This window comes from Salmo trutta, chromosome 10 (assembly GCF_901001165.1).
Source record: "Salmo trutta chromosome 10, fSalTru1.1, whole genome shotgun sequence".
Lineage (NCBI taxonomy): Eukaryota > Metazoa > Chordata > Actinopteri > Salmoniformes > Salmonidae > Salmo > Salmo trutta.
In genome coordinates, this window is record NC_042966.1 from 45,926,063 (window position 1) to 45,943,423 (window position 17,361).

At 49.9% G+C, this 17,361-nt stretch overlaps 1 protein-coding gene across 1 annotated transcript in view; it reads right to left on the reverse strand.

Annotated features, from left to right (window-relative positions):
• Nucleotides 1–17,361, reverse strand: part of LOC115201767 (AT-rich interactive domain-containing protein 4B-like) — a gene marked incomplete at its 3' end in the record, with an annotated part of 156,428 nt that overhangs the window by 60,035 nt on the left and 79,032 nt on the right. The window contains exons 8-9 of the mRNA XM_029765655.1: nt 14,942–15,104; nt 9,421–9,500 (exon numbers count right to left, since the gene is read on the reverse strand). Of these exons, the coding sequence (XP_029621515.1) occupies nt 9,421–9,500; nt 14,942–15,104 (243 nt within the window). The remainder of the gene's footprint in view (nt 1–9,420; nt 9,501–14,941; nt 15,105–17,361) is intronic.

Sequence of the window (17,361 nt, forward strand, 5' to 3'; positions counted from 1 at the left end):
TAGGGGGGTTGGAGAGGGGGTTAGTTAGGGGGGTTAAGAGGGGGTTAGTTAGGGGGGTTAGGAGGGGGTTAGTTAGGGGGGTTAGGAGGGGGTTAGTTAGCGGGGTTAGGAGGGGGTTAGTTAGCGGGGTTAGGAGGGGGTTGGTTAGGGGGGTTAAGAGGGGGTTGGTTAGGGGGGTTGAGAGGGGGTTGGTTAGGGGTGACGGAGAGGGGGTTAGTTAGGGGGGTTGAGAGGGGGTTGGTTAGGGGGGTTGAGAGGGGGTTGGTTAGGGGTGATGGAGAGGGGGTTTGTTAGGGGGGTTGAGAGGGGGTTAGTTAGGGGGGTTGGGGAGGGGGTTAGTTAGGGGGGTTGAGAGGGGGTTAGTTAGGGGGGTTGAGAGGGGGTTGGTTAGGGGGGTTGAGAGGGGGTTAGTTAGGGGTAATGGAGAGGGGGTTAGTTAGGGGGGTTGAGAGGGGTTGGTTAGGGGGGTTGAGAGGGGGTTAGTTAAGGGGGTTGAGAGGGGGTTAGTTAGGGGGGTTGAGAGGGGGTTGGTTAGGGGGGTTGGTTAGGGGGGTTGAGAGGGGGTTGGTTAGGGGGGTTGGAGAGGTGGTTGAGAGGGGGTTGGTTAGGGGGGTTGAGAGGGGGTTAGTTAGGGGGTTGAGAGGGGGTTAGTTAGGGGTGACGAGAGGGGGTGGGTTAGGGGGGTTGAGAGGGGGCTAGTTAGGGGGGTTGAGAAGGGGTTAGTTAGGGGAGTTGAGAGGGGGTTAGTTAGGGGTGACGGAGAGGGGGTGGGTTAGGGGGGTTGAGAAGGGGTTAGTTAGGGGGGTTGAGAGGGGGTTGGTTAGGGGTGATGGAGAGGGGGGTTAGTTAGGGGGGTTGAGAGGGGGTTGGTTAGGGGGGTTGAGAGGGGGTTAGTTAAGGGGGTTGAGAGGGGATTGGTTAGGGGGGTTGAGAGGGGGTTAGTTAGGGGGGTTGAGAGGCGGTTGGTTAGGGGGGTTGGTTAGGGGGGTTGAGAGGGGGTTAGTTAGGGGGGTTGAGAGGGGGTTAGTTAGGGGGGTTGAGAGGGGGTTAGTTAGGGGTGATGGAGAGGGGGTTAGTTAGGGGTGACGGAGAGGGGGTGGGTTAGGGGGGTTGAGAGAGGGTTAGTTAGGGGGGTTGAGAGGGGGTTGGTTAGGGGGGTTGGTTAGGGGGGTTGAGAGGGGGTTAGCTAGGGGGGTTGAGAGGGGGTTAGTTAGGGGTGATGAGAGGGGGTTAGTTAGGGGGGTTAGTTAGGGGGGTTGGAGAGGGGGTTAGTTAGGGGGGTTGGAGAGGGGGTTAGTTAGGGGGGTTGAGAAGGGGTTAGTTAGGGGGGTTGGAGAGGGGGTTAGTTAGGGGGGTTGGAGAGGGGGTTAGTTAGGGGTGATGAGAAGGGGTTGAGAATAAGGATAATGGGAACAAAAATACATGTTTAATATGCAGTTGAAGACTAGAGATAAGTCTTAATATTGATCTGGCATGTTTTACTATCATTGATCTGGTACTGGTCTGTTCTACTAGTATTGATCTGGTACTGGTCTGTTCTACTAGTATTGATCTGGTACTGGTCTGTTCTACTAGTATTGATCTGGTACTGGTCTGTTCTACTAGTATTGATCTGGTACTGGTCTGTTCTACTAGTATTGATCTGGTACTGGTCTGTTCTACTATCATTGATCTGGTGTAGTCATGGCTCTATGTAGTACTGTGCGCCTCCTATAGTCTGTTCTGGACTTGGGGACTGTGAACAGACCTCTGGTGGCATGTCTTGTAGGGTATGCATGGGTGTCCGAGCTGTGTGCCAGAACCCCCTGTATATAGCCTCGGTACCCCCTGTATATAGCCTGGGTACCCCCTGTATATAGCCTCGGTACCCCCTGTATATAGCCTCGGTACCCCCTGTATGTAGCCTCGGTACCCCCTGTATGTAGCCTCGGTACCCCCTGTATATAGCCTCGGTATCCCCTGTATGTAGCCTCGGTACCCCCTGTATATAGACTCGGTACCCCCTGTACCCCCTGTATATAGCCTCGGTATCCCCTGTATGTAGCCTCGGTACCCCCTGTATATAGACTCGGTACCCCCTGTACCCCCTGTATATAGCCTCGGTATCCCCTGTATGTAGCCTCGGTACCCCCTGTATATAGACTCGGTATCCCCTGTATATAGCCTCGGTACCCCCCTGTATATAGCCTCGGTACCCCCTGTATAAAGCATCGGTACCCCCTGCATATAGCCTCGGTACCCCCTGTATATAGCATCGGTACCCCCTGCATATAGCCTCGGTACCCCCTGTATATAGCCTGGGTACCCCCTGTATATAGCATCGGTACCCCCTGTATATAGCCTCGGTACGCCCTGTATATAGCCTCGGTACCCCCTGCATATAGCCTCGGTACCCCCTGTATATAGCATCGGTACCCCCTGCATATAGCCTCGGTACCCCCTGTATATAGCCTCGGTACCGCCTGTATATAGCCTCGGTACCCCCTGTACCGCCTGTATATAGCATCGGTACCCCCTGTATATAGCCTCGGTACCCCCTGCATATAGCCTCGGTACCCCCTGCATATAGCCTCAGCACCCCGGTATATAGCCTCGGTACCCCCTCTATGTAGCCTCGGTACCCCCTGTATATAGACTCGGTACCCCCTGTATGTAGCCTCGGTACCCCCTGTATATAGACTCGGTACCCCCTGTACCCCCTGTATATAGACTCGGTACCCCCTGTATATAGCCTCGGTACCCCCTGTATATAGACTCGGTACCCCCTGTACCCCTGTATGTAGCCTCGGTACCCCCTGTATATAGACTCGGTACCCCCTGTACCCCCTGTATATAGACTCGGTACCCCCTGTATGTAGCCTCGGTACCTCCTGTATATAGCCTCAGTACCCCCTGTATATAGACTCGGTACCCCCTGTATATAGCCTCGGTACCCCCTGTATGTAGCCTCGGTACCCCCTGCATATAGCCTCGGTACCCCCTGTACCCCCTGTATGTTGCCTCGGTACCCCCTGTATGTAGCCTCGGTACCCCCTGTATGTAGCCTGGGTACCCCCTGTATACAGCCTCGGTACCCCCTGTATATAGCCTCGGTACCCCCTGTATACAGCCTCGGTACCCCCTGTATATAGCCTCGGTACCCCCTGTATGTAGCCTCGGTACCCCCTGTATGTAGCCTCGGTACCCCCTTTATGTAGCCTCGGTACCCCCTGTATGTAGCCTCGGTACCCCCGTATGTAGCCTCGGTACCCCCTGTATGTAGCCTCGGTACCCCCTGTATGTAGCCTCGGTACCCCCTGCATATAGCCTCGGTACCCCCTGTATATAGCCTCGGTACCCCCTGTACCCCCTGTATATAGCCTCGGTACCCCCTGTACCCCCTGTATATAGACTCGGTACCCCCTGTACCCCCTGTATATAGCATCGGTACCCCCTGTATACAGCCTCGGTACTCCCTGTATATAGCCTCGGTACCCCTGTATATAGACTCGGTACCCCCTGTACCCCCAGAATATAGCATCGGTACCCCCTGTATACAGCCTCGGTACCCCCTGTATATAGCCTCGGTACCCCTGTATATAGCCTCGGTACCCCCTGTATATAGCCTCGTTATAGTCAAGTCATTTTCTTGTGTTACTTTTAGATTTATTCATTTTTTTAAACTTTAGTTTATTTAGTAAATATTTTCTTAACTCTGTGTCTTGAACTGTATTGTTGGTTAAGGGCTTGTAAGTAAAAATGTCACTGTTTATATTTTTTTATTTCACCTTTATTTAACCAGGTATTTATATATTATATATATATATATAACCCTTTATTTAACCAGGTATTTATATATTTTATATATAACCCTTTATTTAACCAGGTATTTATATATTATATATATAACCCTTTATTTAACCAGGTATTTATATATTATATATATAACCCTAACCCTTTATTTAACCTGGTATTTATATATTATATATATATAACCCTTTATTTAACCAGGTATTTATATATTATATATATATAACCCTTTATTTAACCAGGTATTTATATATTATATATATAACCCTTTATTTAACCAGGTATTTATATATTATATATATAACCCTTTATTTAACCAGGTATTTATATATTATATATATGACCCTTTATTTAACCAGGTATTTATATATTATATATATAACCCTTTATTTAACCAGGTATTTATATATTATATATATAACCCTTTATTTAACCAGGTATTTATATATTATATATATATAACCCTTTATTTAACCAGGTATTTATATATTATATATATAACCCTTTATTTAACCAGGTATTTATATATTATATATATAACCCTTTATTTAACCAGGTATTTATATATTATATATATAACCCTTTATTTAACCAGGTATTTATATATTATATATATATAACCCTTTATTTAACCAGGTATTTATATATAATATATATATAATCCTTTATTTAACCAGGTATTTATATATTATATATATATAACCCTTTATTTAACCAGGTATTTATATATTATATATATAACCCTTTATTTAACCAGGTATTTATATATTATATATATATACATTTATTTTTATTTCACCTTTATTTAACCAGGTCGGCCAGTTGAGAACAAGTTCTCATTTACAACTGCGACCTGGCCAAGATAAAGCAAAGCAGTGCGACACAAACAACAACACAGAGTTACACATGGAATAAACAAACAGAAATGTCCGAGTAAGATCACAGCATATCTGTGATGTATAATAATAGTTTGCTTGGTCAATTCAAGTGAACTACCCCTCACTACCCAAATTCAACCAATACAACTGTAAACCAGAACGACCCCTCACTACCCAAATACAACCAATACAACTGTAAACCAGAACGACCCCTCACTACCCAAATTCAACCAATACAACTCAGCCTCCAGTATTTATGCTGCAGTAGTTTATGTGTCGGGGGGCTAGGGTCAGTCTGTTACATCTGGAGTATTCTCTTGTCTTATTCGGTGTCCTGTGTGAATGTAAATATGCTCTCTCTAATTCTCTCTTTCTCTCTTTCTTTCTTTCTCTCGGAGGACCTGAGCCCTAGGACCATGCCTCAGGACTACCTGGCATGATGACTCCTTGCTGTCCCCAGTCCACCTGGCCATGCTGCTGCTCCAGTTTCAACTGTTCTGCCTGCGGCTACGGAACCCTGACCTGTTCACCGGACGTGCTTGTTGCACCCTCGACAACTACTATGATTATTATTATTTGACCATGCTGGTCATTTACAAACATTTTAACATCTTGACCATGTTCTGTTATAATATCCACCCGGCACAGCCAGAAGAGGACTGGCCACCCCTCATAGCCTGGTTCCTCTCTAGGTTTCTTCCTAGGTTTTTGGCCTTTCTCAGGAGTTTTTCCTAGGGAGTTTTTCCCAGCCACCGTGCTTCTTTTACATGCATTGCTTGCTGTTTGGGGTTTTAGGCTGGGTTTCTGTACAGCACTTTGAGATTTCAGCTGATGTACGAAGGGCTATATAAATAAATAAATTTGATTTGATTTTAAACCAGAACGACCCCTCACTACCCAAATACAACCAATACAACTGTAAACCAGAACTACCCCTCACTTCTCAAATACAACCAATACAACTGTAAATCAGAACTACCCCTCACTTCTCAAATACAACCAATACAACTGTAAACCAGAACTACCCCTCACTTCCCAAATACAACTGTAAACCAGAACTACTCCTCTATTACACAGAGGAACCTGGCAACCCTAAATCTGTCCCATCTGTTTCTATTACACAGAGGAACCTGGCAACCCTAAATCTGTCCCATCTGTTTCTATTACACAGAGGAACCTGGCAAACCTAAATCTGTCCTATCTGTTTTTATTACACAGAGGAACCTGGCAACCCTAAATCTGTCTCATCTGTTTCTATTACACAGAGGAACCTGGCAACCCTAAATCTGTCCCATCTGTTTCTATTACACAGAGGAACCTGGCAAACCTAAATCTTTCCCATCTGTTTCTATTACACAGAGGAACCTGGCAACCCTAAATCTGTCCCAGTTTCTATTACAGAGGAACCTGGCAACCTAAATCTGTCCCATCTGTTTCTATTACACAGAGGCACCTGACAACCTAAAGCTGTCCCAGTTTATATTATACAGAGGAACCTGGCAACCCTAAATCTGTCCCATCTGTTTCTATTACACAGAGGAACCTGGCAAACCTAAATCTGTCCCATCTGTTTCTATTACACAGAGGAACCTGGCAACCCTAAATCTGTCCCAGTTTCTATTACAGAGGAACCTGGCAACCTAAATCTGTCCCATCTGTTTCTATTACACAGAGGCACCTGACAACCTAAAGCTGTCCCAGTTTATATTACACAGAGGAACCTGGCAACCCAAATCTATCCCAGTTTCTAATACACACACCTGGCAACCCAAATCAGTCCGAGCATCAGTTCCAGCTGGGCAGGAGCAGCTGATAAGGAACTAGAGACAGTGACCTCAACGGCCTCCCCTGATCTAGACTCTAGCTGCTACAGTCAATTACAGCAGCTTCCACTTTCAGAATAATCATGTTCTCTCATCCCATCCTGCTGTCATCAGCTCTACCTGTCACCTCCCAGCCAGTCAGCCGCCTGCTAGCCAGCCGCCTGCCAGCCAGCCACCTGCCAGCCAGCCGCCTGCCAGCCAGCTGCCTGCTAGCCACCTCCCAGCCAGCCAGCCACCTGCCAGCCAGCTGCCTGCTAGCCACCTCCCAGCCAGCCACCTCCCAGCCAGCCAGCTACCTGCTAGCCAGCTGCCTGCTAGCCACCTCCCAGCCAGCCAGCCAGCCGCCTGCCAGCCAGCTGCCTGCTAGCCAGCTGCCTGCTAGCCACCTCCCAGCCAGCCAGCCAGCCACCTGCCAGCCAGCCGCCTGCCAGCCAGCTGCCTGCTAGCCACCTCCCAGCCAGCCAGCCACCTGCCAGCCAGCTGCCTGCTAGCCACCTCCCAGCCAGCCACCTCCCAGCCAGCCAGCTACCTGCTAGCCAGCTGCCTGCTAGCCACCTCCCAGCCAGCCAGCCAGCCGCCTGCCAGCCAGCTGCCTGCTAGCCACCTCCCAGCCAGCCAGCCACCTGCCAGCCAGCTGCCTGCTAGCCACCTCCCAGCCAGCCACCTCCCAGCCAGCCAGCTACCTGCTAGCCAGCTGCCTGCTAGCCACCTCCCAGCCAGCCAGCCGCCTGCCAGCCAGCTGCCTGCTAGCCAGCTGCCTGCTAGCCACCTCCTAGCCAGCCAGCCACCTGCTAGCCAGCTGCCTGCTAGCCACCTCCCAGCCAGCCACCTCCCAGCCAGCCAGCTGCCTGCTTGCCACCTCCCAGCCAGCCAGCTGCCTGCTTGCCACCTCTCAGCCAGCCACCTCCCAGCCAGCCACCTCCCAGCCAGCCGCCTCCCAGCCAGCCGCCTCCCAGCCAGCCAGCCAGCCGCCTGCCAGCCAGCCGCCTGCTAGCCAGCCGCCTCCCAGCCAGCCAGCCGCCTCCCAGCCAGCCAGCCACCTCCCAGCCAGCCACCTCCCAGCCAGCCACCTCCCAGCCAGCCAGCTGCCTGCTAGCCACCTCCCAGCCAGCCGCCTGCGCCAGCCGCCTGCTAGCCACCTCCCAGCCAGCCAGCCGCCTGCCAGCCAGCCGCCTGCCAGCCAGCTGCCTGCTAGCCACCTCCCAGCTAGCCGCCTCCCTGCCATCCAGCTGCCTGCCATCCAGCTGCCTGCCATCCAGCTGCCTGCTAGCCAGCTGCCTGCTAGCCAGCTGCCTGCTAGCCAGCTGCCTGCCAGCCAGCCGCCTGCTAGCTGCTGCCTGCCAGCCAGCCAGCCGCCTGCCAGCCAGCCGCCTGCTAGCCAGCTGCTCTGACCACAGCTGATAAAGGCCCTCAACAGCCATTTCATGTCACAGTAAATAGGTATTCAACTTGGACTGGGGATGGGTCCAGGCCAACATTGTTCAGTTGTGTTGTTAGGAGAGCCATATATTTAACCGAAAATATTGGAATATCCACCCGAGGAAGGAAGATTGAGTCCTGGGATGTGTTCAGTGGGCATGAAATGGAAAACATCCTAAAATAGAAAAGTGCTGGTCACACAGACGGGGTTAGCTGAAACAACGAAAACAATGCGGACGCTTCAAATGGGGCAGAAGTCTGTGTGTTGATGTGATTCAGGATGGTCAGATCACTACCAACAATGACACAAAGCTGCCTTGTGGGGAATCCTAGGTGCCTCATTCCAGATAGTTCTATTTTGTTCTTGAGACCATGTCTTGTGTTGAGGTGTTGTGACTGACGTGGCTAAAATCCACTAGCTAGCTAACTAACAACTGTAACGGATGTAACAGAGAGACAACAAGGGCTCATCTATTTAGGTTTCCAATAAACATCGGAGAGTAAATATCCAAACCAACCTGTCTATATGATTTAACTATCAGAACTAAAACCATGTCCACAGTGACCAGGAATGAGGTTGACCTGTGAGGTTGACCTGTGAGGTTGACCTGTGAGGTTGACCTGTGAGGTTGACCTGTGTTGTGGTTGTTAGACGCATTGAGTGTTTATCTTCTTCTTCTTCTTCAGTTTAACACTCCCTGAGTAGGCTGTCCGCTGACCAGCCCTCCCCCTCTCTCTGCCTCTGTTTGGGCTGCTTCCTAAGGTCTGTTCAAGCCACAATCACAATGCTCTTAGCCATGGGCTAAGGGAGCGTTTAGTCTGGGCTAAGGGAGCGTTTAGTCTGGGCTAAGGGAGCGTTTAGTCTGGGCTAAGGGAGAGTTTAGTCTGGGCTAAGGGAGCGTTTAGCCATGGGCTAAGGGAGCGTTTAGCCATGGGCTAAGGGAGCGTTTAGTCTGGGCTAAGGGAGAGTTTAGTCTGGGCTAAGGGAGCGTTTAGTCTGGGCTAAGGGAGCGTTTAATCTGGGCTAAGGGAGAGTTTAGTCTGGGCTAAGGGAGCGTTTAGCCTGGACTAAGGGAGCGTTTAGTCTGGGCTAAGGGAGAGTTTAGCCATGGGCTAAGGGAGCGTTTAGTCTGGGCTAAGGGAGCGTTTAGTCTGGGCTAAGGGAGCGTTTAGTCTGGGCTTCTGGGCTAAGGGAGCGTTTAGTCTGGGCTTTCTGGGCTTTCTGTTCTGCAGAAAGATAGCGTGCAGTTTCTCAATCTGAGCTTTTTCGCCTTTCAGACGTAATGGAATATTTCAAAGCCTAATATAATAATAATAATAATTCATGCCATTGAGCAGACACTTTGAATTCAAAGTGACCATTTCTCCATTATGCCTCTGAATGGAATCCTAGCAGAAGTGAAGAGAGTGTACCTTTCTTCACTATTTCCAATAACTCTACAGGTTCATGTTCCACATCATCACCATGCAAATAACACGTGTTCTATAATACAGCGCGTCAGATGACTCACAATTTACCATCCTTGAAGGAGCGGATTAAAATGCTGTCTTTCTTTATGATGGCCTCTTCATGGCAGTCTGGGGTGATGACCTGGTGGGGGAGAGAAGGAGAGTGAGTATGACTGCTCAGACAAGGTACTGAGCAAAGTGGGTTTGGATGACAGAACAAACTCCTCCAATATGCCACAGAACCCCTCCAATACGCCACAGAACAAACCCCTCCAATACGCCACAGAACAAACCCCTCCAATACGCCACAGAACAAACCCCTCCAATACGCCACAGAACAAACCCCTCCAATATGCCACAGAACAAACCCCTCCAATACGCCACAGAACAAACCCCTCCAATACGCCACAGAACAAACCCCTCCAATATGCCACAGAACCCCTCCAATACGCCACAGAACAAACCCCTCCAATAGGCCACATAAACAAACCCCTCCAATATGCCACAGAACAAACCCCTCCAATACGCCACAGAACAAACCCGTCCAATACGCCACAGAACCCCTCCAATACGCCACAGAACAAACCCCTCCAATATGCCACAGAACAAACCCCTCCAATATGCCACAGAACAAACCCCTCCAATATGCCACAGAACAAACCCCTCCAATACGCCACAGAACAAACCCCTCCAATATGCCACAGAACAAACCCCTCCAATACGCCACAGAACCCCTCCAATACGCCACAGAACAAACCCCTCCAATATGCCACAGAACAAACCCCTCCAATACGCCAGAGAACAAACCCCTCCAATAGGCCACAGAACAAACTCCTCCAATACGCCACAGAACAAACCCCTCCAATACGCCACAGAACAAACCCCTCCAATACGCCACAGAACAAACCCCTCCAATACGCCACAGAACAAACCCCTCCAATATGCCACAGAACAAACCCCTCCAATATGCCACAGAACAAACCCCTCCAATACGCCACAGAACAAACCCCTCCAATACGCCACAGAACAAACCCCTCCAATATGCCACAGAACAAACCCCTCCAATACGCCACAGAACAAACCCCTCCAATATGCCACAGAACAAACCCCTCCAATACGCCAGAGAACAAACCCCTCCAATAGGCCACAGAACAAACTCCTCCAATACGCCACAGAACAAACCCCTCCAATACGCCACAGAACAAACCCCTCCAATACGCCACAGAACAAACCCCTCCAATATGCCACAGAACAAACCCCTCCAATACGCCACAGAACCCCTCCAATATGCCACAGAACCCCTCCAATACGCCACAGAACCCCTCCAATAGGCCACAGAACCCCTCCAATACGCCACAGAACAAACCCCTCCAATACACCACAGAACAAACCCCTCCAATACGCCACAGAACAAACCCCTCCAATACGCCACAGAACAAACCCCTCCAATACGCCACAGAACAAACACCTCCAATACGCCACAGAACAAACCCCTCCAATACGCCACAGAACAAACCCCTCCAATACGCCACAGAACCCCTCCAATACGCCACAGAACAAACCCCTCCAATACGCCACAGAACAAACCCCTCCAATATGCCACAGAACAAACCCCTCCAATACGCCACAGAACAAACCCCTCCAATACGCCACAGAACAAACCCCTCCAATACACCACAGAACAAACCCCTCCAATACGCCACAGAACAAACCCCTACAATATGCCACAGAACAAACCCCTCCAATATGCCACAGAACAAACCCCTCCAATACGCCACAGAACAAACCCCTCCAATACGCCACAGAACAAACCCCTCCAACAGAACAAACCCCTCCAATACGCCACAGAACAAACCCCTCCAATACGCCACAGAACAAACCCCTCCAATACGCCACAGAACAAACCCCTCCAATACGCCACAGAACAAACCCCTCCAATACGCCACAGAACAAACCCCTCCAACAGAACAAACCCCTCCAATACGCCATAGGACAAACCCGGTCTGTCTGTGTAATCATGTTGGCATTGTTGTCCTTGAATATGTTCCAATCCGTGGTGTCTTGGCAGTCCTTTAACTCCCCAATGGCCTCATCAGTCCATTTCAGCACCATATGTTTGACAGGCTAGTTTCTGTCTGTATGGGGAGAATGAGATGTAGCATGACATGGTCTGAGTTCCCCTGGGGAGCGTGGGGGACAGCGTGGGGGACGGCGTGGGGGACAGCGTGGGGGACAGCGTGGGGGACAGCGTGGTATGCCCCTTTACTAGTGTTGTAAACATGGTCCAGAAAATTCCGCCATATGTTTGTATCTAGAAAGTTCCTGTTGTAGGCTAGTGTGGTTCAAACTCCCAATGATGGTCAAAGTAGAATCCGGGTATTTCCTTCCCACCTTTGATCTGATCAGCCAGTAACTGTTGCACTGCGCGCAAAGGCACTCGGCACAACGTAGACCCTGACCAGAATGACTAAGGGGTGAAAATAGATTCCAGATCTGGAGGATCTGACGTCATCAGCCCGGAACAGGATCTGAGACGCCATCAGCCCGGTACAGCTGGAAGCCGGGACGTCATCAGCCCGGTACAGCTGGAAGACGGGACGCCATCAGCCCGGTACAGCTGGAAGCCCGGACGCCATCAGCCCGGTACAGCTGGAAGCCCGGACGCGATCAGCCCGGTACAGCTGGAAGCCGGGATACCATCAGCCCGGTACAGCTGGAAGCCGGGATACCATCAGCCCGGTACAGCTGGAAGCCGGGATACCATCAGCCCGGTACAGCTGGAAGCCGGGATACCATCAGCCCGGTACAGCTGGAAGCCGGGACGTCATCAGCCCAGTACAGCTGGAAGCTGGGACACCATCAACCCGGTACAGCTGGAAGCCGGGACACCATCAGCCCGGTACAGCTGGAAGCCGGGACGCCATCAGCCCAGTACAGCTGGAAGCTGGCTAGATCCACAGAGAATAGAGTAATGTAACCACCTCTCTGTAAACAGGAAACAGAGGTGAGAGAAATCCTTCTCTGTCCTTATCAGAAGTTGTAGCTCGTCGGTTTTTGGCGAGTGAAAGCACATTGGAGAGGTAAAGGCCGGGCAGAGGGGCACGGAGTCCTTGGCTTCTGAAACACAATAGATTCCCGGCTTGTCTTCGTCGCAGAGTCCCATAGCCTCGGTTTGAAATCCGACTCCTAGTCGGGGAAGTCTTCTGTAGTAGATTGTTGGATAATTACAGAATTCCAGGACCAAAGCAAGGCGGTAATGTATCCCTAATATTCAGTAGTTTGTTCCAGGTGAAAGAAATCTGAATTTTTGTTGAGATCCAAAAGTTACCAAACACAGTAAAGCCAGGAGCAGCGACCAGAATACAGTGCTGCTCACCGGGCACCACCTAACACCGTGGCTGCTCACCGGGCACCACCTAACACCTAACACCGTGGCTGCTCATCGGGCGCCACCTAACACCGTGGCTGCTCACCGGGCGCCACCTAACACCGTGGCTGCTCAACAGGGTACCACCTAACACCGTGGCTGACTCACCGTGGCTGCTCACCGTGGCTGCTCACCGGGCGCCACCTAACACCATGGCTGCTCACCGTGACTGCTCACCGGGCGCCAACTAACACCGTGGCTGACTCACCGGGCACCACCTAACACCGTGGCTGCTCACCGGGTACCACCTAACACCGTGGCTGCTCACCAGGCACCACCTAACACCGTGGCTGCTCACCGGGCACCACCTAACACCGTGGCTGCTCACCGGGCACCACCTAACACCGTGGCTGCTCACCGGGCACCACCTAACACCGTGGCTGCTCAACAGGGTACCAACTAACACCGTGGCTGCTCACCAGGCACTACCTAACACCGTGGCTGCTCACCTGGCACCACCTAACACCGTGGCTGCTCACCAGGCGCCACCTAACACCTAACACCGCGGCTGCTCACCGGGCGCCACCTAACACCGTGGCTGCTCACCGGGCGCCACCTAACACCGTGACTGCTCACCGGGCACCACCTAACACCGTGGCTGCTCACCGGGCGCCACCTAACACCGTGGCTGCTCACCGGGCGCCACCTAACACTGTGGCTGCTCCCCGGGCGCCACCTAACACCGTGGCTGACTCACCGGGCGCCACCTAACACCTAACACCGTGGCTGCTCACCGGGCACCAGCTAACACTGTGGCTGCTCACCGGGCGCCACCTAACACAGTGGCTGCTCACCAGGCACCACCTAACACCGTGGCTGCTCACCGGGCACCACCTAACACCGTGGCTACTCCCCGGGCGCCACCTAACACCGTGGCTGCTCCCCGGGCGCCACCTAACACCGTGGCTGCTCACCGGACGCCACCTAACACCGTGGCTGCTCACCGGGCACCACCTAACACCGTGGCTGCTCACCGGGCGCCACCTAACACCGTGGCTGCCTCACCGGGCGCCAGCTAACACCTTGGCTGACTCACCGGGCGCCACCTAACACCGTGGCTGCTCACCGTGGCTGCTCACCAGGCACCACCTAACACCGTGGCTGCTCACCAGGCACCACCTAACACCATGGCTGACTCACCGGGCGCCACCTAACACCGTGGCTGCTCACCGTGGCTGCTCACCAGGCACCACCTAACACCGTGGCTGCTCACCGGGCACCACCTAACACCGTGGCTGCTCACCAGGCACCACCTAACACCGTGGCTGCTCACCGGGCGCCAGCTAAAAGCCTGCAAACTGTATAAGTGACCACTTTTCATATTTTTTTTTTTTTAATCGCAGGACAGGATCAGATGATTACTTGGCTCTATTCAGGACGTCAAAAAATGTTTTTATAACACAACAGGACACGGTATCTTATGAGGACAGACCAGGTATGATGTGGGTCTACACCTTATGAGGACAGACCAGGTGTGATGTGGGTCTACACCTTATGAGGACAGACCAGGTGTGATGTGGGTCTACACCATCTTATGAGGACAGACCAGGTATGATGTGGGTCTACACCATCTTATGAGGACAGACCAGGTATGATGTGGGTCTACACCATCTTATGAGGACAGACCAGGTATGATGTGGGTCTACACCATCTTATGAGAACAGACCAGGTATGATGTGGGTCTACACCATCTTATGAGGACAGACCAGGTATGATGTGGGTCTACACCATCTTATGAGGACAGTGGTTTCTGTCCTGCTCCAGCAGTTCTCCTCTTTCCATCCCTTTTCAGAACGCTTTTCCGACATGACATCGGTCAAAATCCAAATGTGTTTTAAGGCTTATTTCCAGCAATTCAACACATTTTGCCATGGGGCAGAGACAAAACTGTTTTAAAGCTCCTTTCCAGACATTTTGCTATCCGAGTGACTGAAACATAATAAAATCTATTTTTTATTTTATTTTATATTGTCCCTGACTGTCCCATCTTTTTATTTGTGATTGTTAGTTCTGAACTAGACTCTAATTTAACAATATCCATCTCCATTGTGTTTTCTACATACTTTATATTATGTATACACACCAGTCAACAGTTTAGGACACACCTACTCATTCCAGGGTTTTTCTTTATTTGTACTACAGACAGACTGACTCACCAGTGCAGGGTACCAGGCCGTGGGCTTGTTCTTCCGGTCTACAGTAGAGTCAGAACCCCCCTGAACACACACCACCTTCCCATACAGCTCTTCATTCTGTCTCCCGTCACTCTCCTCCTCCTCCTCCTCCTCACTGGACGATGAAGATGGCTCCTCCTCCTGACTGTTAAAGGGAATCAAGAAGCTTTCAAATCCAACACACAAAAAGTGACATTTAGCTGTAGAAGAACTAAAAAAGATTGAAATGGCACAGATTAACAAAACAAACAGCCCCTGTCTTAACTACATGTAAACTAATGGGTGTAGGTAGACCTCTCTCTGTCTTAACTACATGTAAACTAATGGGTGTAGGTAGACCTCTCTCTGTCTTAACTACATGTAAACTAATGGGTGTTGGTAGACCTCTCTCTGTCTTAACTACATGTAAACTAATGGGTGTAGGTAGACCTCTCTCAGTCTTAACTACATGTAAACTAATGGGTGTAGGTAGACCTCTCTCTGTCTTAACTACATGTAAACTAATGGGTGTAGGTAGACCTCTCTCTGTCTTAACTACATGTAAACTAATGGGTGTTGGTAGACCTCTCTCAGTCTTAACTACATGTAAACTAATGGGTGTAGGTAGACCTCTCTCAGTCTTAACTACATGTAAACTAATGGGTGTAGGTAGACCTCTCTCTGTCTTAACTACATGTAAACTAATGGGTGTAGGTAGACCTCTCTCTGTCTTAACTACATGTAAACTAATGAGGGTAGGTAGACCTCTCTCTGTCTTAACTACATGTAAACTAATGGGTGTAGGTAGATCTCTCTCAGTCTTAACTACATGTAAACTAATGGGTGTAGGTAGACCTCTCTCTGTCTTAACTACATGTAAACTAATGAGGGTAGGTAGACCTCTCTCTGTCTTAACTACATGTAAACTAATGGGTGTAGGTAGACCTCGCTCTGTCTTAACTACATGTAAACTAATGGGTCTAGGTAGACCTCTCTCTGTCTTAACTACATGTAAACTAATGGGTGTAGGTAGATCTCTCTCAGTCTTAACTACATGTAAACTAATGAGGGTAGGTAGACCTCTCTCTGTCTTAACTACATGTAAACTAATGGGTGTTGGTAGACCTCTCTCTGTCTTAACTACATGTAAACTAATGGGTGTAGGTAGACCTCTCTCAGTCTTAACTACATGTAAACTAATGGGTGTTGGTAGACCTCTCTCAGTCTTAACTACATGTAAACTAATGGGTGTAGGTAGACTTCTCTCTGTCTTAACTACATGTAAACTAATGGGTGTAGGTAGACCTCTCTCTGTCTTAACTACATGTAAACTAATGGGTGTAGGTAGACCTCTCTCTGTCTTAACTACATGTAAACTAATGGGTGTAGGTAGACCTCTCTCAGTCTTAACTACACTGAACAAAAATATGAACACAACATGCAACAAGACTTAACAAGAATTACAGTTCATAGAAGTAAATCAGTCAATTGAAATAAATTCATTAGGACCCATAAGGCCCAACCAATGAGAATTAGTTTTTCCCCACCAAAGGGGTTTAGTACAGACAGAAATACACCTAAGCCCCCCCCCCCCAACAACACTGGGACCACCACTTTACATGGTGTGTTTATTTATTTGTACTATTATGACCCCTCTATGACCCCTCTATGACCCCCACGAACACCATGGTGTTCTAGTGTTGCTCCACAAGTGTCAAGAGACTCGTCTGAAGTCGGTACAGCCGATCTGTCAGCGTCTGTTTGGGCTACACACTAATATGACCCCTCTGTGGAAAGGTGAGACTCTCATATACACACAGTATCAGTCAAAGGTTTGGACACACTTACTCTTTCAAGAGTTTTTCTTAATTGTACTATTTTCCACATTGTAGAATAATAGTGAAGACATCAAAACTATGAAATAACACATATGGAATCATGCAGTAACCAAAAAAAGTGTTAAATCAAAATATATTTTACATTTGAGCTTCTCAAAGTAGCCACCCTTTGCCTTGACAGCTTTGCACACTCTTGGCATTCTCTCAACCAGCTTCACCTGGAATGCTTTTTCAACAGTCTTGAAGGAGTTTCCATATGCTGAGAACTTGTTGGCTGCTTTTCCTTCACCAAATGTTTTCTTATAAAAAAAAAAAAAAAGAATTTACCCCTCTTTCTTCCCAATTTTGTGGTACAATCTTGACTCATCGCTGCCACTCCCGTACGGACTCTGGATAGGCGAAGGTCGAGAGCCGTGCGTCCTCCGAAACACAACCCAAACAAGCTGCACTGCTTCTTGACACACTGCCTACTTAACCCGGAAGCCAGCCGCACCAATGTGTCGGAGGAAACACCGTACACCTGGCGACCGTGTCAGCGTGCACTGCACCCGGCCCGCCACAGGAGTCGCTAGTGCGCAATGGGAC